We start from the raw sequence: 18,924 nt of genomic DNA on the forward strand, positions 1-18,924 counted from the left end.
AAAAAAAAAAAAACGTAAATTAACAAGTTAAATAGGTTAGAAACGTTCGGGCTAGAATCGATTAGGCTAGAAACGATTAGGTTAGAAGTGATCGGGTTAGAAGTGATCGGGTTAGAAATGATCGGGTTAGAAATGATCGGGTTAGAAATGATCGGTTTAGAAATGATCGGGCTGAACAGGGTTAGAAATAATCGGGTTAGAAATAATCGGGTTAGAAGTGATCTTGTTAGAAATGATCGGGTTAGAAGTGATCGGGTTAGAAATGATCGGGTTAGAAGTGATCGGGTTAGAAGTGATCGGGTTAGAAGTGATCAGGTTAGAAATGATCGGGTTAGAAGTGATCGGGTTAGAAATGATCGGGTTAGAAGTGATCGGGTTAGAAGTGATCGGGTTAGAAGTGATCGGGTTAGAAGTGATCGGGTTAGAAGTGATCGGGTTAGAAATGATCGGGTTAGAAGTGAACGGGTTAGAAGTGATTGGGTTAGAAATGATCGGGTTAGAAGATCGGGTTAGAAGTGATCGGGTTAGAAATGATAGCGGGTTAGAAATGATCGGCTCCCGAGCAGGACTGTTAAAAAAAGTTTTCGCGGGTCTAATTTATTTCAAAATACTTGTAGTAGTAAACCAAAAAACAATATTTTAAAATTAAAAAACAAGATTAATTGTATGCTTTAATAATTTTAATCGATTAAATTTAAAAACAAGAAGAAAACGTTACATTTTGTTAAAGATGTCACATATAAACAAAATTTTCAACTAAAATTAAGTAATTACACCAGAAAATCAAAATTTAGTTTTTATACTTTATGTATTTTTATTTGCTATATTTAAAACACTTAAATAATATGTAGAACGATTTGTTAACTACGAAGTTTGTAAATTATAGTTAAACAAGGTATATTAATTTGAAACAATTTATCACAATATACTTAACCACAAAAGCAACCAAAAACAAAATTCGTATTGTTACGCTCTCTCCATTTATTTAAACTGAGGACAAAGTGAATAAGGTAGCAGAATGTAGCCAACCAGCAGAAAGCCGCCGACACTTGCAACTTGTTATAACCTAATTAGTAATTTATTATTAATTATTACTGTTTTGTTTTTGAATTAAAGTTTAATTAACAACCATTTGCCTTAACACTGATGCTAATGCTTGCAATAAAGTGCATCATGAACCATATAAAATGGTGCATTAGCTCGAGAATTTGCCACGGCACTGATGATTGGACGGTATAACCGAATACTTGGAACACTAACCAGATTCTAAAATTAAATTATGATTTGTAATTAATAAAGATATTATTTTATTTATTTATTATTATTTTATTTACGATCAGTATAAATTTTTGACCAAACTGACTTTGTCATAGCAACAAATGAAATATGTAATGTGTTTTCAAATAGCAATGGTAACTTTAGCTAGTACAAAAGTCTAATAAATAACTTAACTTAATCACGAGTGCTTCTATTGTAATGTCGTAAAAATCTTAAAAATCTAAATCAGATAAAGTTTGTGTATTAGTAAGGTTAACATGTGTCACAAGTTTAGTAGGAAAAACTATAAACTATGAATTATTAGATATGGTTTTTCTATTTCAATAAACCTTTATTAACTTATATACAGAGTATTGCATAGCTAATAAAAATAACTAATTTTGACCATTTACCGTATCATAAAGATCGTATATTAAATCAAACAAATACAATAACAACAAAACTACAACATATGGAAAAAAACTTACATTGTGAACACCCATGCAAGCACCCCGACAAACATCAGGTATAAGTACCAACCTCCGCCTTTGGGATTTGCTAGCAGCGCCCAGAACAACATGCCAAATATAAATTCCCCCATGTAGAGAGCGCAAGACAGCGATTTGATGAAAGTTACGTTGAATGTGATCAGTGAACCCTGACGAGTCGTTGTTGATGTCAGTTTTCGTTCGCCTCCTGGTGTGACATTGCTGTCCATTTCTTATAATACGTTGATTAAGCTAAAAACAGTTTCTAAAAAAAAAAACAGTAATATATTTTAAATTAATTTCCTAACATCTTTTAGATTTGGTCATTAAAAGCAAATAAAACAAAATAATACGTCATGTTTAGAAAAGTAATGAAATATTAAAAAGGTAAGTTTGGGCTACATGTCTGAAAGTTGTATTTTTTAAGATATATAAATTTTTCAAAAGATTTTTTTCAAAACTAAGAAAGTAACACTCTAAATAAAAAATAATTTTACCCAGTACTTATTTTTTCTACAATGTGTTTTAGTCTTTCGTTAAAAGACTTTTTTTTTTATAAGCTTGATAATTTTTAATACTAAATGTATATGAATAAAAGTATTTTTAATAAACTATTTAATGTCTTTGTAATAAAACTCAAATTTATACTTGAAAAAAAAAACTTTGTCTGAAATTTCAAAACTGTTTTTTTATTTAATTTTTTTTAATGTCGGATAAACCAGATAAAGCGTAGCTAATATACTTTGATTAATTTTTATAAAATAAAATGATAAAAACAATGCAAAAAAATGTTTTTAAGTAAAAGATAGAGTATAAACTTTAAACAACATTTACGCTGTTAAAATAAAATGCCACTTTAAATGTTATCGAGAGATTATTTTTATTATTTTTTTTTTGTACATTTAATATTGTATTGAAAATAATAAAGACTACTGAGTGTTTCGTTTCCAAAAGGAATAACTTTTTATTTGTTTATTCACATAACTTTTTAAAATTTAATAGTTTTTAAACTATAACTTGCTAAAAATAGCTTTCTAAACACACATAAAAACAATACTTTTATGACTTCATCGTTAGTAGTTTTATTTAAAGTAGAAACTATGTGTTAATTTTTATGAATTGAAATATTTTGTAAATTGTAATACACTGTAAGACTACCTTAAATGTGTTTACACAAAAAGTATTTTGCACAGATTTAGTGACAATAACTTTTAGCTTGTTAAAAGAATTTTTTATTAGAAAAAGCAATAAAGATACTCGTTATAAATAATTTATTTTTCAAATGCTTACAGTATTTCCTTGTGATAGTTGTGTTTGTTTTTTATTAACAAAACAAATTAGAACATTCTAATCATGCATTCATAATCTTATCGATAAATGTAGCTTACTAACTTACAATCAAAGAAAACATCGGCAAAAGTCTACAGAGCCTAAGTCTGGACTTTCGTATGCCGTGAGACAAGCTCAAGTTAACATAGGATTTGATCACAACAATTCGATCATCAGACCACAAGCCTTCAATATACTGAGACCTGGGTTTACTCGTCAGCCAGTCGCAACTAAAAAAAATGCAGTTTCAATCTACAAACGATTTATCATGTTTTACCATGAAGAAATGTTGCACATGTATTGTTTATTTTTTTGTAAGTTTTTACTGCAAATAAAACACTTACAACATAACAGGATTAAAATAATATTTTAAACGAAACATTAACATGCTTTTAAGATTTTTAAAATGTTTTTAAAATTTTAATATCGTTTTGATTGATGGTTAAGTAGATACAAATCATGTTTGTAATTTTTAAAAGCAGGTTAAAGTTAAATGAAAGGGAAATATTTTTTTTAATAAGTATTAATTATTTTTTGTTTTGGATAAGAACTATACTTAGAAAAACTTGATTTTTATTTTGTCTATATGTTATCAATACTGGCTACAATTTTTTCATTTTAATATTAAACAAATTCATTTATTTACAAATTTATTTCGATGGCATATTTTAGTTTTAATAACAATTAAATAAATAAATCATTCTGAAAAATAAACTTTATATTAGAATGTAAACATATACTTTTTTTTCTTTAAGTCATAATTTTTTTAAAGTTTTGAAAAATAAATCTGGATCAGCTTATTTTTAATAGCATAAGACTAGCTAGACACATGTCTAAAAACATAAAGCCATTGTTTACATTCCCATCAATTTTTTTTATGTTTGTATGACGTATATCTAGCGCTTATGACTGTTTTATTTTCTTTATTTTAGATCGCTTAGGGTCTATTTTTATCGAAATATGGAAAAAAAAATCTGTTAAATTAAATTAAACTTCATTTTTATGGCTCTCTTTTGAAAAAAATATACAATTTTAAACTTAAAATGCGATAGTAGAGCACTTACAGTGAGTTAATAGATTAAGAGTATAACTGTAAGTTTTTACCACAAAGCTTTTTTTTAACTGTTTTGAAAAATGTACGTTATGAGCTGAAAAGTGCCTCACTGACCGCAAATTTTGGCGTTGAGGCCCGCATCTGGCCCGCAGTTTGTCGACCCCTGATTTAGTTATTTTATATTTGGTATATATTTAACTATCAAAAAATTGATTAAACAACAATTCAAATTCTTAAACCATGTTTAAGGGGCCACATCTTAAAAAGTTGTATGTATTCAAAAAAATCTCTTGTAGGTCTTATAAACAAGATTTTTATTGTAAAAAGAATTTTTTTTAATATTAAAATATAACTTTCAAAATTACTAAAAAACACTACAATTTGAAACCTATTTTAGCCATATCTTAAGAACCAATTAACGTTAAAAAAAAAATTGAGCATGTGATCTAACTAATAAGAATATGATGGTAATTTTTTTTGTTTTTAAAAGAGATAAGAACAATAATTAAAACTTTTTATTAAAAAACAAGATGAAGCGGAATTTTTCACACCAAAGTTAGTTTTCAAAATCCTGCCGCTATTATTAAAAATATATTCTTACTTGAAAAAAAAAGTTTACAATTTTAGTAATTTTTATTTCAAATAGTTAAAATAAAAATCTGTTTCAGTGATATTAATTAATCTCAGATAGGCGGTCAAATCTTAAACTTCCATCGCACACTTTTATCTGGTATTAAATCTTACATAAAGTCAAGTATAAATAAAATACTCAAAAAAGTTACTATCTAGAAGAGAATTCTGATTGGATTTGATAGAAAACCTAAAATTTTCTAAAAATCAAAATATACTCTTTTTTTTTTTCAAAACATACAGGTATCAAATATGAAAATTTGAAACTCTGTAATTTAACTTTTTCTGATCTATATATCGTTTTGTTATTAGTAAAATTATTAAACATAATATTATTCGCTCAAATGTATTTTTATAGGAACTAATATATTAAAAGATCTTCAGTTATCTTTAGTACAAAGGTTATATCGATAAAACAAGATGGTATTAATGTTTTTCGTTAAATTGTTTTTATTATATCAGATATACAAATATTGTAATTATTAATTCATTGTTTTCAAGTTTATTACTTATTTGGTTAACAATTAATTTTGGTTATTTGGCTAATAATTGTGTGTCTCAATGGTATAAAAAATCAAATCCAAATTATTGTAAAACAACTTAAAAGAAGTAGTGATAATCGGAACTTTAGGAAAACCATATTAAATTGCGTAAAAAAACTAAAAAGTAGTTAAGTCATACCTATTAGTGATCATTAACGTAAATCCTTTACGCCTTAAAACTAATACAAGTCAATCTATATCCAATAAATACAGCAAATTTTTAAGAAAAAAATATTTCCGAGAGAAAATACTTTTTTATTTATTGCGATTTTGCAACGTTCAACTCAGAGAGCTTTCAATGCCGTCATTAGGCCACATACGTTATCAAGCCACAAATAGTATATTGTAAAACTTTTGTAAAAAACAAGATGGCACAGAAAATATAAAAAATAAAATTTGTTTGCAGATATACGAAAGTGTGCTGTAAAATAAAATAATCATAGTTTCTAAATACAACTATCTGTAGTTGGTTCTTAAAAACATACTAAAATTTTTAACACATGTAAAAAATTAGCAGTTGTTTATAACTTTTTAAAAAGTTTTCTAGAAGTGCACTGTAAGTTACTTGAGCATAAATCATGCTCATATTAGACTAAGAAAACACAGGTTAATATTTAAACCTTTTTTTTTAATAATTTGAGTGTCTAAATATATAGATATCGTTTTAAGAACTAATACTTTATGTATTAAATCGCTTTTTCTCAGAGAAATAGAGAAAAAAACGCCATATCAAAATACTTTTCACTTTACTTAGTTTTCTGTGCTTAATAAAACAGTTTTAATGCCCACTATGAAAACCACTGATTTGGATAATAAACATGAAACTTATTAAGGAATTCAGTTTTCTATTAAACAGTCAAATTATATAACGCATAAGTACTCAAAAGTTATTTGTAAGGTAGACAAGTGTAAGTAAAGGTGTAAATAATAGTGTCTTGTCCAGGACAAGGTATCCGTGGTGTTGTAAGGTATCCGTGGTGTGCGACTCGATAACCGAAAGGGTTTTTGTGCATTAGGTCCTAGGACCAAATATTTTAAGCGCTTTTTTTTTTTGTTAAACAAACTATAATAATCGACGTAGCCTAGTAGAATTCTTCAAAAATAACTGTCCATAAGTAAATAACTCTTAAAGCTGTGATTTTAGTTTAAGTTTGTTAATTAAAAAAATAATATTTACTAGCTAAAATAAATTTAAGTATCAGAGGTGTTAAGGCAACAATTTAGTTTTGTAGTGTTTTAAACAAATGTTTGTTTAACTTTTTGCAATTCAGCGCGCTTCTTTTTCGTTGAAAAACGGTTTTAACTTGCAATCATGCAAATATAAAGCTTAATGAACCAGAAAAATGCAAAAAGTTTGTATTTATATTAGTTGCAAAACGTCATGTAAGGTAATTGTTCAATAAATTCCCACATTCTAATGCTTAATCTTAAATGTTTTACAGTTTTTAGTACACCATCAAATATAAGTAAAACTGGTATTATTTGTTATACGTAATGTAAGTTTATATTTAAATAAACATAATTAATAAATTCTGCGTGATCTTTTTCCATAGAATGGTAGAAAGTTTGTTAATAATATTATTACAACTGGTATATATAACAACACTATATAGTAAGTTTTACAGTTTAAAATACCAAATAAGACTCAAAAAAAAATTGCATAAAACTGTTGTTTTAGCCAAATTTAAAAGCTATTAAAAGTTGATAGATTATTAAACCGCCTATTCAATTTTTTTTTTTCAAATAAATTTTTACCCTATTATTGTGTAAAGATATGATTTCTGTATATAGATAATAACCTAAATACAGAAACCTAGACTTTTAGCAAACATTGTTGCTAAGTGATATTATTCTAATGAACATGAGAAAAGTTATTTAAAATTAATCATGAAATTTCTATGCTAAAATTCAAAACTATATTTATAGAATGTTTTTTAAAGTCAATCTCAATTATTTTTGAAAATGTCAGACTCAATGAAAAAAAATTCTGAAAATTTAAACTGTAACAATTCTAAAAACTCAAATGACTGCAATATTAATCGTAAAACTAATAAAAAATTAGAAAATGATCTCATAAAAATTAGGGACATAGAGAAGAAAGTTAATAAAATTAGCTTAAAAAACCTAAGCATTGTCCAAGATCACACCACCAAAGAAACTTCAACTGATGACAGCAGTAAAATTTTAGAGAGTACAAAACATGGAGATGAGCTTGTATGTGTTGAACAGAATTACTCAAATCGATTGGAAAGTCTCCAGCTCAAGTTGAAAATGAACACTGATTTTCTATTGGACTTTTCAAAATATGACAATACAAAAAGCGTATCTTAAAAGTAAACGAAGTAGTTCTGAACTGAGCTGCTCGAATAAAAATACAAACTGTTGCTTAAATTTTTTTTGGCGTTTTAATTTAAACTAAAATAAATTTGGAGACAGATAACACAATTCTTATGCCACAAACTGTAATTTTTTAGCATAAATTGCAAAAGAATAGTAAAACACCAAGTGATTTTGTATATATAAAATACAAGAAACTAGCAAAGTTAAATCTTTAATAACATTTTACATACCAGGAGAAGAACTAGTTTCCTTAAATGTTGTACAATGAACTATTAAAACATAGGCAGGTCCAAACTAAAGTAAACTAAAAACGTTAGGTTGAATTCTTCTTTATAAAACTTTAATTACTTTCCGTGTTTTTTAGAAACACTTTTAAATTCTAAACCCTTTTCTTAATTTTTAAGATCAAATACTTTGTTTAATGCAGTTGCACGAAAGCTAAAATACCTTGGTTCAGCAGACTACTGAAAAAAGAACCCTGTGTTGACAAGATTATTTTTTTTTTTAGGTTCGAAATATTACTTTTGTAGAAATATTTTATTGTTACAAATTATATTAAAACTTATGAACAACTAATAATAAAGGATATCTAACAATTAAGGCCTCTAAAAAAACCATCTTTTTCAATTACTTTGTGCACTGCAAGAAAGTTGATTACTTCGGAAAACCGATGTTAAAAATAAAACTATTAATTTTATGTAAAAACAAAAGTTCCGTAATTTAAAAACAAACCATAAGTATTCGAATAGAAAACAACTATGAAACTACAGTGCTTCCTCGCTAATCCGGTTCCTCGCTAATCCGGCCGGTTTTAGTCGAGAAGTCACTTATTTACTTTAGCGTTTAATTTCATTTTACTTCGAAAAAGTATTCAACTTACGTTTTATAAGTATGCAAGCAATGTATCGTTACGTCAAAATAAAGTATCTTTTGTATAATCTTAAGATTTTTTTCATACTTTTCCCGCTCGGTTGTAACAAACTTGTTTATTATTCATTTGCAATTTTTTTGTCTTTGCTAAGCAAGTTACACTTTAATATACTACAATCAACATATCTGGTTAAAAAATGGATAAGACAGCAAAGAAAAGAAAAGGCGTTCAACTAACAATTGAAAACAAGTTAAAAGTTTGCGAAATGGCAAACAATAATGTGCCTAAAGCTGTTATAATGAGCCAGTTTAACATTGGTAAGTCAACTTTAAATGACATTTTGAGAGGCGAAGAAAATTTCAAAAAGTTTAAAGCCGAAAAGGAGGAGCTGGGACTAATTGGAGTTGCTAAAACGGCAAAAAAAGTAGAGGGAGGCGTCTTTGACAAGCTAGACAGCGCTCTTCACATTTGGTTTCGTCAGGAACGTGAAAAGGGTTGTCCAATAACTGGCCCAATACTATTAGAAAAAGCCTCCGTGAGTTTTCTGCTAAGAAACGAGAAAGCACTGTAAAACAATCTTCCATTGTTTCTTTTTTCAACAAAAATCTTAATTTAGTAAAAGTGTTAACAGTGTAGTTTTTTTCCACTAATTTAGAACTTATAAAATTTTGTTTCGTTTAGTTTTGTCTGCTTTAATTCTTTTTTCTTTGAATAAAGTAAAATAAATTAAATTAACAGAAATTTTATAGTACGTTTTGTTATATACATTCATAATATAACTAAGGTAGATAATTTGTAAAAAAAGCGATATTTTGTTCTTATCCGGCCAAAGGCAAATCCGGCCGTATTTTCAAAAAAATCTTGCCCAACTTGGCCGGATTAGCGAGGAAGCACTGTATTAGTAAAAAAGATAAAACAAACTATTAAGTTGTAAAGACACTAAGTTGTCTTTCATAGTTATGCCTTGATCACAAGACGAAATATTATCTATGTATAAAACATAAAAATATATTCTTATGTTATAAAAAACTATATAAAAATACAAACAAACTAGTTTATACTTCGTGTTTTAAAAGAGCGATATTATGTCACAATTTAAAGAGAAAGAACTTTCGACGAAAGACAAAGAGCGAAATAAAAAAAGTTAAAAACTTTGTTATGGTTTAGTTGAGCAAATCAAGTCAATAAAAAAATGTTAGTCTTAATAACTGGTTAGTTATGGTTTTTATAATGTAATATATTTATCTAACTACTCTCTGATAAACTTAGCAGCCTTGAAGTAAAGCACCAAGCAAAGTTGAGTCGACAAAGTTTTAGTAACTTTAGTACAAATATAACATTTAGTGTAAACAGCTAAAAAAATAAGCAATTAAAAAAACTTTTAAGTATGTACGTATAACTGGTTTGATTAACAATAACAAGTTATAATAAAAGAAAAGTGTTAGTTCAAAGATTAGTTCGTATCCACACAGTAAATTTTGATCATTAAGTTCAAACAAAGGGACTTGTTGTCAGGATTAAAACTATAATACAAGAAACGCCATGATTATAAAACTGAAGATTGATTTTAACAGCGATGTTTTGAATATTTGTTATATGAATCATAGTCGAATTGAAACAATAAAAGTAAAAAATCTTTTTTAAACTCAGTTTGACAACGGGAACTTAACATGGTTAATAAAAAAAAACGCTATTCAAAACTTTCTTTAAAATAAAATAATACGGCTTAACTATACTTTGTAACCGTACTTTTAAATATTTAGTTTTATGTATGTTTTCAATATACTTTAATAAAAATATTAAACTTTCCCTGGTCGCATTTCTATGTCAAGTAAGAATTGAACTATCTACTTTTGCTTCTTTCCTTTTTTCAAGAAACTCAACGGACGCTTCTTTTTCTTCTTTGCAGATGTCGCGGGCTCACTGTTGGCATTGTTTTCGTTTTTCGGCGGGTGAAAATTGCCGATGTCGGGGTTTTCATTGGCTGAAATGGCAGTTTGGAAGGATACGCGGGTGGTTTTGGTAGCAGGCTTGTTCTGCTTGCTTGCCTTCACTTGCGCTTTCTTCAGAGAATCTTCTGACACTTTGTCACTATCTTCTTTCGATGCGTTGTCACATGTTTCTGCAATACACATTAAATAAAGTACAGGGTTCGTGCGCGAAATTCCTTTTCATTTAGCCTGACAGAGACCTATTTAGCCTGACATTTTTTCAAAGTAGAAAAATCACCTTCAGAAGGCATTTTGGGTATCGGGGGGTCTTAATTAGCAAATTAACGCAACAAAAGTATCACAAAACTACTTTTAAAGAAAATAAAAATTTGAATGAACTATTTTTCAACATCTATCAATCGCTTACCCAGCATCTTGAATACTTTTAACTGGCCATTATAGTTTCTGCTTCAATGAATTCATACCTTTATTAAATTTTGGGGCTTAGTTACATCCACCACTTATCACCCATATACAGGGTTCGTGTCAATTAGTACTTGAATTCGTCAATTATAAGTGACATGACTGGACCAGAAGCTTTTATTAAAACAGAAATGTGACTTAACAAACTGCTAAGAGTATTAATCTAAAAAGTATTTGGTATAAAGCCTTTATATTAAATATTAAAACAGTTTAACCAACTAAGCTCTGAAAAACAAAGCTCATGTAAACAAATTCAGACAAACAGCTAAGTTGTTGAACTAAACTGTAATGTTTAAACTGTACTTTTTTATGAATTTTTATAATTATGACGTATATAATCTACTAAAAACAAAATAATGAAGATTCTTAAAATTATTTTAGAGGTTCAACAAAAGGTTTTAAGCACTTATTTTTACAAATACTGACTGATTTTGTCTTTAATAACTAAATCTTTATTTAGAAATTAATTCACATCTAAATTTGATCTTAATTAAAAAAATTTCATGCATTTGAACTGACAAAAACTGAGATTCTCAAATTTTTAAACATAAAAACTGATTTAGCCTGACGTTTTTCAACTTTTTTCAAAAAACTGATTTAGCCTGACTTAGCCTGACGCGCACGAACCCTGAAAGTATTTAGTTATCATGAAAATTTTGGTTAAGGAAAAAGATTGTTTTTTTTTAGTTTACTTTTAAACTGAAAATATATTTTCTTCTAGAATTAACAAGATTCAAATGTACATTTATAAGTCTCAATGTAAAAATATTATATAACTAAATATATATATATATATATATAACTCAAGGAAAGCATTTTTTAATTCAAAAAGACTTAGTAAAAGTTAATATAGACTTCATTAGATACTAATTAATATTTTTTACTAATACCTTAAAGAAAAGTAGTTTTATTATTGTAAACAAGAATGAGTTATGTACTGTTTTAAAATATGGTAAAACTATTTCGCGTCAGAAACTACGAAAGTAGCAGGTAATATCTTTAAAAGTCATGCTAAAACTTTTACCAAAACTTTTGAATTTTAATGTTCACTAGCTTTCATATGAAAAACTTTTATAGACTTAATAAAAATAAAAGTTTATTGACACAAACCTTGCTGAACTTCTTTACCATTTCCATTAACAAAAACTTCATCTCCATTTTTGTGTTCTTCAACTTCTTCTGTAATAATTCCATTTTGTTCCTTACAATTATCATCTCCGTTTACTTTTGAAGACTCAGCTGAGATTTTCAAGTTATAAAGGATTCAAATTTCATTAATCAACGTTAATGCTTTAGGTAAGCTATACAATAGACTAGCTTTAGATTTAAAATTAGCTATATTTCATTTAGAGTATATAAAATTATAACTAATCAGATATAAAAATACTATATACTGCACATTTAGCAAAGACAAGATTGAAACGTTATCCCAACTAGGGGTTAACAGTTAGTGCAGGGGTTCCCAACCAGGGGTGCGAAGCAGCATTCCAGGGAGTGCGAGATGGCTTTTTATTTTTGTATGATAAATAAGGAGATTTTCACTCTCTGATAAAGTTTATAAAGTACAATTTGTTATAAAAAGAAGTTGGCGCTAATTTTCTGAATAAATTAATTTTTTTAATACGTCATAGAGCAAGAGCGCTTTTCTAGAAGTAAATTGATTTTACTTATTTCATTTAATAGCTGTTAGTTTCGAATTAACATTTCAGTAAAGCTTTCTTGGAGTTTTACACCTGTGAATTTTAATCATCTATTCTTTAAATATTTTATTTTCTAAACTGGCCATTAATTGTTTAAAACAGTTTATGAGCTAGCATCTATTTTAAGTGAAATACTTAGATAAAATTAGTATCTTCAGCAGGTTTTTTATTAGCTGTTAAGAACAGGTTCTGTTAAGTCTATTACATTTATAATGTAATCTTTTATTAAGCTTAGTTGTGCAGAAAGTGGTGGTTAAAGATTTAACATCAGTAAATTGTAAAGTTCACAGCATTTACTGTATGTTATACCATATAAAAAAACTTGTTTTAGCTTTAGTGAAACCAATTTTTATAGATCAGCAAAAGTATTCAATGCATCAACGTTACTTCTATTCATTCCTTTTTTGAACATAAACCGTTTATACATTCTTTTTTGAACTAAATTTACAAGTATTTTATTTTTGATCAACAAAAAACATCGGCGAAAGTCAGCAGAGCAGAAGCCTGGTCTTTCGTTTGCCGTGAGACAAGCCCAAGTTTAACAATAGGGTTGATCACGCCAATTCGATCATCAGACCATAAGTTTCGGTAGACTGAGACCGGTTTCGTCCTTATTAGGACTCATCAGTCAGTCACAACCGAAAAACTTGTAGTCGTCAATCTACAAACGGTTTATCATGCTTTCACATGAATCAACCATTTGCTAGCAATGATCAGTGACGTCAGCATTGTCATTTGCCGTGCAACGTTTAAAACATTGTCCACTAAGCAAGACATCTGGCACGCTCGTTTTAGTACGATCAACAAAAAACATCGGCGTAAGTCAGCAGAGCAGAAGTCTGGACTTTCGTTTGCCGTGAGACAAGCTCAAGTTTCTAGTTAGTCACTGATCATTGCTAGCAAATGGTTGATTCATGTGAAAGCATGATAAACCGTTTGTAGATTGACGACTACAAGTTTTTCGGTTGTGACTGACTGATGAGTCCTAATAAGGACGAAACCGGTCTCAGTCTACCGAAACTTGTGGTCTGATGATCGAATTAGCGTGATCAACGCTATTATTTTATTTTTGTTAATATAGTACAATATCAAAAAACTTAAAATACTAATTATTAATTAATAAAATCAATGATTTTAAAATCAAAATATTAATAAACAATTATAGCATATAGTGTTAGGGGTGTGAGATCAAATTAAGAGACTTTAGGGGTGCGGGCATCAAAAAGGTTGGGAACCACTACGTTAGTGCAAATCAATGTCAATGTGCAATCAAACCTTTCTTCGCTATGTTGTCATTCAAAAATAAAATTATTCAATAAAAGATTGTGAGTTATCTAAGGATGAAAATTCCTTTATTTGAGAGAAAGAAAACAACCAGGAAGCGGTCACAAGCACGAGTTGAAGTAGAACGCCAACATATTGTTTTTAGGTCGAGACAAAAACTTGGCAAAATACAAATGAACCACAAAATTTTCAAATTGTTAAAAATTTTGTACTCGTGCATGTCAGCCATAAAGAGCTATATAATGTCTCACAACCGAAAAATGTTAGAGGACAAGAAATAGAAATGAAAGCTATGCGACTGCAGAGATAAATGCATGGTGGATGGCAATTTTCATCTAAAGAGCGACAGTGGTAACATCGGAGAACAGTAAGCAATATATAGGGTCAGATTTATAGTTTAAAAGTAGCTACACACGGTATAAATGTTCCTTTGAAAACAGCAAATACAATTTAAAACTATTCTTTCAAAACATTTTTGGGACTTACAAAATAGAAATGAAGATTTTAATACTAACCGAAAAATTTTAACACGGAAAAAAACGAATTTAACTAAAACACGGCTTTGTACACTTTGTAATACAGATACAATTAAAAAATTACTTAGATAATAGTTTTTGGTAATCGCCAAAATTTTTATAAATTTACGTAACTTTGAACTTTAAAAAAATTTAGTGTGTTTATTTTTGAAATAATAAATCTAATGACGTAAGGATGCTTAAAAGTTTTAGCTTAATTTATGGTCACTTTGACTTATGATTTATGTCATTATCTATTTCAGTGCTTCTGAAATGGGGTTCCGCGAAGCCTTTCGAAATTTAAAAAAGAACATTTATATAATCAAACATTTTATGTAAAATTAAAGTTAGGGGTTCCGCGGAAAAGTTGAACTTTGGAAAAGGGTTCCGCCACTAGAAAAAGGTTCAGAAGCACTGATCTATTTAATAAATTTACTAATGAACAATCCTACTTGTTAGGATAAAGAAACAATTGTATCAAAAATATAAGATTTTTATAAATAACATATAAATTCATATAAAAAATTAAGTATGTTCTATTATAATCAAAACTAACATTTATAGTTTTAAATTAAAAAAAAAACTTACAAGTAGAATTAATAAGACTTTTCTTGTAACTTTCAATATCTTCCTTGCTAACTTTAGAAAATGGGTTCGGTGGGCCAGCCGCTTCAACAAGACTGTATTCGATTCCCTTTTCTATTATTCCCTTGCTAGCAGTTGTTATTTGGGATGACTAAAATAAAATTTTCAATGGTTACGAGTTTGATTTAAAACCACAAAAAAAAGTTACTATATATAAAATACATGTACAACTAAACACCCATTTGTTTAGTTCACTCAAGTCAAATACAAAATTTTTAAATCAACGTTTTTTTCATAAATGAATAAACTAAACTTATAAGATCTTTGTTAAAGTATAAAACAAAATGTTCCTTTCGAATCTTGTGTTCTTAACAAGTAACATTACAGATATAAAGATCGGAATACAAACATACATTAAATTAGTGCAGAGTAAAATACTACACAAAAGTAAGTCTATCTTTACTTGAAAACAGAAACATAAAATAACTATTTTTTAAAAAGTGCCATTAAATTAAGATTAAAGTTTTAATTCTTAGGTGTTTTGTTTAATATATAGAGCATCATTTATAGTACAACTTGAAATTATTTTTACTTCAAAAGTACGGAAAAAACTTTAAAAGGTTTATGTTAATGAAAATGTGAGGTAATGTATGTAATATTAAACTTTAGCCTAAAATGAGTAAATTATGTAATTTTTAAACAATTAATTTACTTCAGACAAGATAAAATTTTAACTTTTACATCCGCGTTAAGAAGATAATTACTTATTTTAATTAACTACAAATCAGAACACTTTCACTTTTTACTATGCTGATAGATTATACCTTTTTCATTACAAAGTAAAAATCTTATAAAATCAATAAGTTTCGCCTACATTTTATCAGATTCTGTATGCTATCATCTTGAAATATAAATTGAGTATTTTATTTTATAACAACTTAATTTGTTTATTTACAAGAAATTCGATTACAAAAAATGCATATACAATAACTGTAGTACTACTTAAACAATTTATAACATGTTTGATTTTAAACAGATAAAACTATAGATATCATTAAAAAAAAACTATGTTAGAATTTAAAATAGGTTGGAATACGGAAAAGTTGCAAAATAAAATTTATTTATTTACTTAATTTATCATATATAGTAATTACCTATTAAAATCATGTATAGCATTCCATCAGTTACAAAATGTACTTAAACTAACGTTTTGCTTGGGTGCAACAGACTGTAACAGCTGACTTTGTGGTCCTGAAGTATTTTTGGTTTTTAACTGCTTGACCTCTAATCTGCATTGAAAAAATTAAATTAATTTCATAAAAAAACTTAAAATGTAGCTTGTAGTTTTGTAACATGAAAGTTTAAAACAGTAAAAAAACAATGTGTAATTTACAGCGAACACTTACACTATTTCTGGTTGCAGCAACTTCTCTCGGGTCGGTTCCGGTTGGCACGAACATGTTTGGTTTTGTTTTCATGGATTGACCACCCGCTGCTGTTGACGGACTGTTGGACCGCAACCACTAAACGCGACCACATGTTTAGCTTATAACATAAATCATAAAAAAACAATTGACAAAGGTTTAAATTGAGCTAAGATCGATAGCAAGCAGTTACAATTTTACAGATTGTTTTGTAAAAAATTATAAGTTGATGAGGCATAAATGTTTTATAACTTTTATGCTTGAAAACCAACTTTAGTTCTGGCAGTAGTTTTCGGGCTGTGATCGCCATTGACGGAAACGTTGGGGGAGTTTTCGTGAGTGTCGACTTTCGTGTACATGTTAGGAGAGTTCACCCACCTGCCTGAAGAGTCCACTTTACGCAAGTTTCCACATATTACTGTATTTGAGAAAACTATTACCAAAAAATTATACTTCAATTAAAAAGTGATCGAAATTTTATATAGTGAATAAAACTATTGTACCTTAACTTTTTCTAATACAAGTGTGTTGCCTACAAAAAATAAACGAATTAAAAACTATTTTAAAATATTTAATAGTAGAATTTTTTTAATAGCTTAATATGAGTAGTTTTTAAGATTTGAAAAAGTAAGAATTTAATCTGTCAGAAAAGAAACAAATTAATGCAAAGTAATAAAAACTAATAAAAACTTTTTTATGGGTTAAACTACCATACATATCAAAAAAGGTTGATATCCACTATTTCAAATTATATAGAATGAAAACTATAAAGTTAACTACATAATACAAAGTATTACTTATGCTTGAAAATAGTGCTTTTATAATCTGCAACAATTATAGACTTTGCTGTGGAATATGCATGTTTATGCTATTAAAGTATAACTTTACCTAAAAAAACTACAAACTTTCTATGGTATTCTTTTTCTAATAATATATAAAACGAATAAAAAAGTTAAACCTATTATTTAGATTGATTTTGATAATATTTTAAAAATTCAAAATAATTTTGTTATTTTAACTTTGAATAAAGTCACTAGTATTTTTAGTTTTATATTGTTGGTTGTAAACACAACTTTAAAATAATCTTAATAACTACATTGATAAGCAATTTTAATTTAAACTGAACGCGTCGAAAAAAAAAAACAAAAGTAAATAAACATTTTAAGTACAACAAAGTAAAAAAAAAATGATATAGGAATGAAATTTCTTGAAAACATCTAAATAGAGTTTATTTAAACTCGCTTTGAGGTTACGAACTTTAAATTTATTGTTATGAAGGTAAGTTTGGAAGTTTTCAACGTTTTTAAAAGTTATAGACTCATTAAAACAAATAATCCTTAATATTCAAATTATCAAAACTTGAGTACAGTCTGAAATGTCTAGTTTTAATTTTCTAGATAGCCTAATGAAACCTTTGTCCTAGTACCACTTTAATTTTGAAAAAAAGGGATTTTTATAATTTAAAATCTTTCATAATAGATAAGTACTATGGAAAGTAAATGCATGTTAGTAACAAAAAACTTATTTTACTTAAATTTTCTGCGCATACACATGTCTTTCTTTATTAACTAGTGAAACATTGCTAGTATTCACTATGTTGAGAGCAATAAATGTAAAAATAACAAAACAAAATCAAACTAATAGTTTATATATATATTTTTTAAATATCAAATAAAACAAAAACAAGTACTTTTATAAACATCTTTTCTTACTGGTGTACTGAAAAAATCTTCAACTTACTAAAAAATAAATATTCAACATTTTATCATACGTTTTTATTATAGTCCTTTTTATATATAACTATGACTACATTAGTAAAAAAATATTTTTCATCTGGTTTTAATCGTAAGTTTTTTTTAGTGGTAATTATTTTAATTAGTATTTGATTTGTACGCACTTTTGAAGTTTAATTTATATACCTTTTCGGTAGATAACATTGTTATCGTAAAAAGTTTTGAATAAACTTTTTATATCAACATTTGTGTGAGTTTCGTTCAAAATATTTTAAACTACGTTTTATCATATCTGATTTCTATTAATTACAATATCTTAAGGTGTAAAAACATATAAAAAAAATAGTTACATACTTTCGAGGTCTTCATTTGACAATTGGGAATTTTGAAGAGCGTTTTCTTTTCCTGAAATTTGCTGTTTGAATTTGGTCTTTAGCATTTCTGGATTCTTGTAAGGGTAACCTGATCTATATCCCTAAAACGTTTGCAACTTTTTATTGAAATTAAAAAAACTATGCTTTTAGAAAAATCTAACTTTTGATAAAAATTAGGTGGCATTATTTTAAAACAAAATAAAAAGCAACATTAAATTCATAAAAACTAATTCACTAGAAACTAATTTTTAAAAGCCGATTCTAAGACTTTTTAGGCTTTTATTAAATCTATTAATCTGAACTATTTTAATTGCTTATTCAATCAAAACGAATGGTTTATCCTTAAACACAGATCTCTCCAAACAATTACAATAAATAAAAGTC

General features: G+C 27.5%; 1 protein-coding gene across 1 annotated transcript; it reads right to left on the reverse strand.

Annotated features, from left to right (window-relative positions):
• Positions 1-9,916: 9,916 nt before the first annotated feature.
• On the reverse strand, positions 9,917-18,641 carry LOC145847640 (gamma-adducin-like; the record flags this gene model as incomplete). The annotated part of the gene is made up of 7 exons (XM_082953663.1): positions 9,917-10,633; positions 12,036-12,164; positions 15,013-15,160; positions 16,217-16,298; positions 16,468-16,532; positions 16,706-16,851; positions 18,521-18,641. Coding segments are annotated over 7 exons (966 nt in total), but the record flags the coding sequence as incomplete, so codon positions are not given.
• Between the last annotated feature and the right edge of the window lie 283 nt (positions 18,642-18,924).

The sequence above is a fragment of the Thalia democratica genome, unplaced genomic scaffold, assembly GCF_965202585.1.
Source record: "Thalia democratica unplaced genomic scaffold, ktThaDemo2.hap1.1 HAP1_SCAFFOLD_1018, whole genome shotgun sequence".
NCBI lineage: Eukaryota > Metazoa > Chordata > Thaliacea > Salpida > Salpidae > Thalia > Thalia democratica.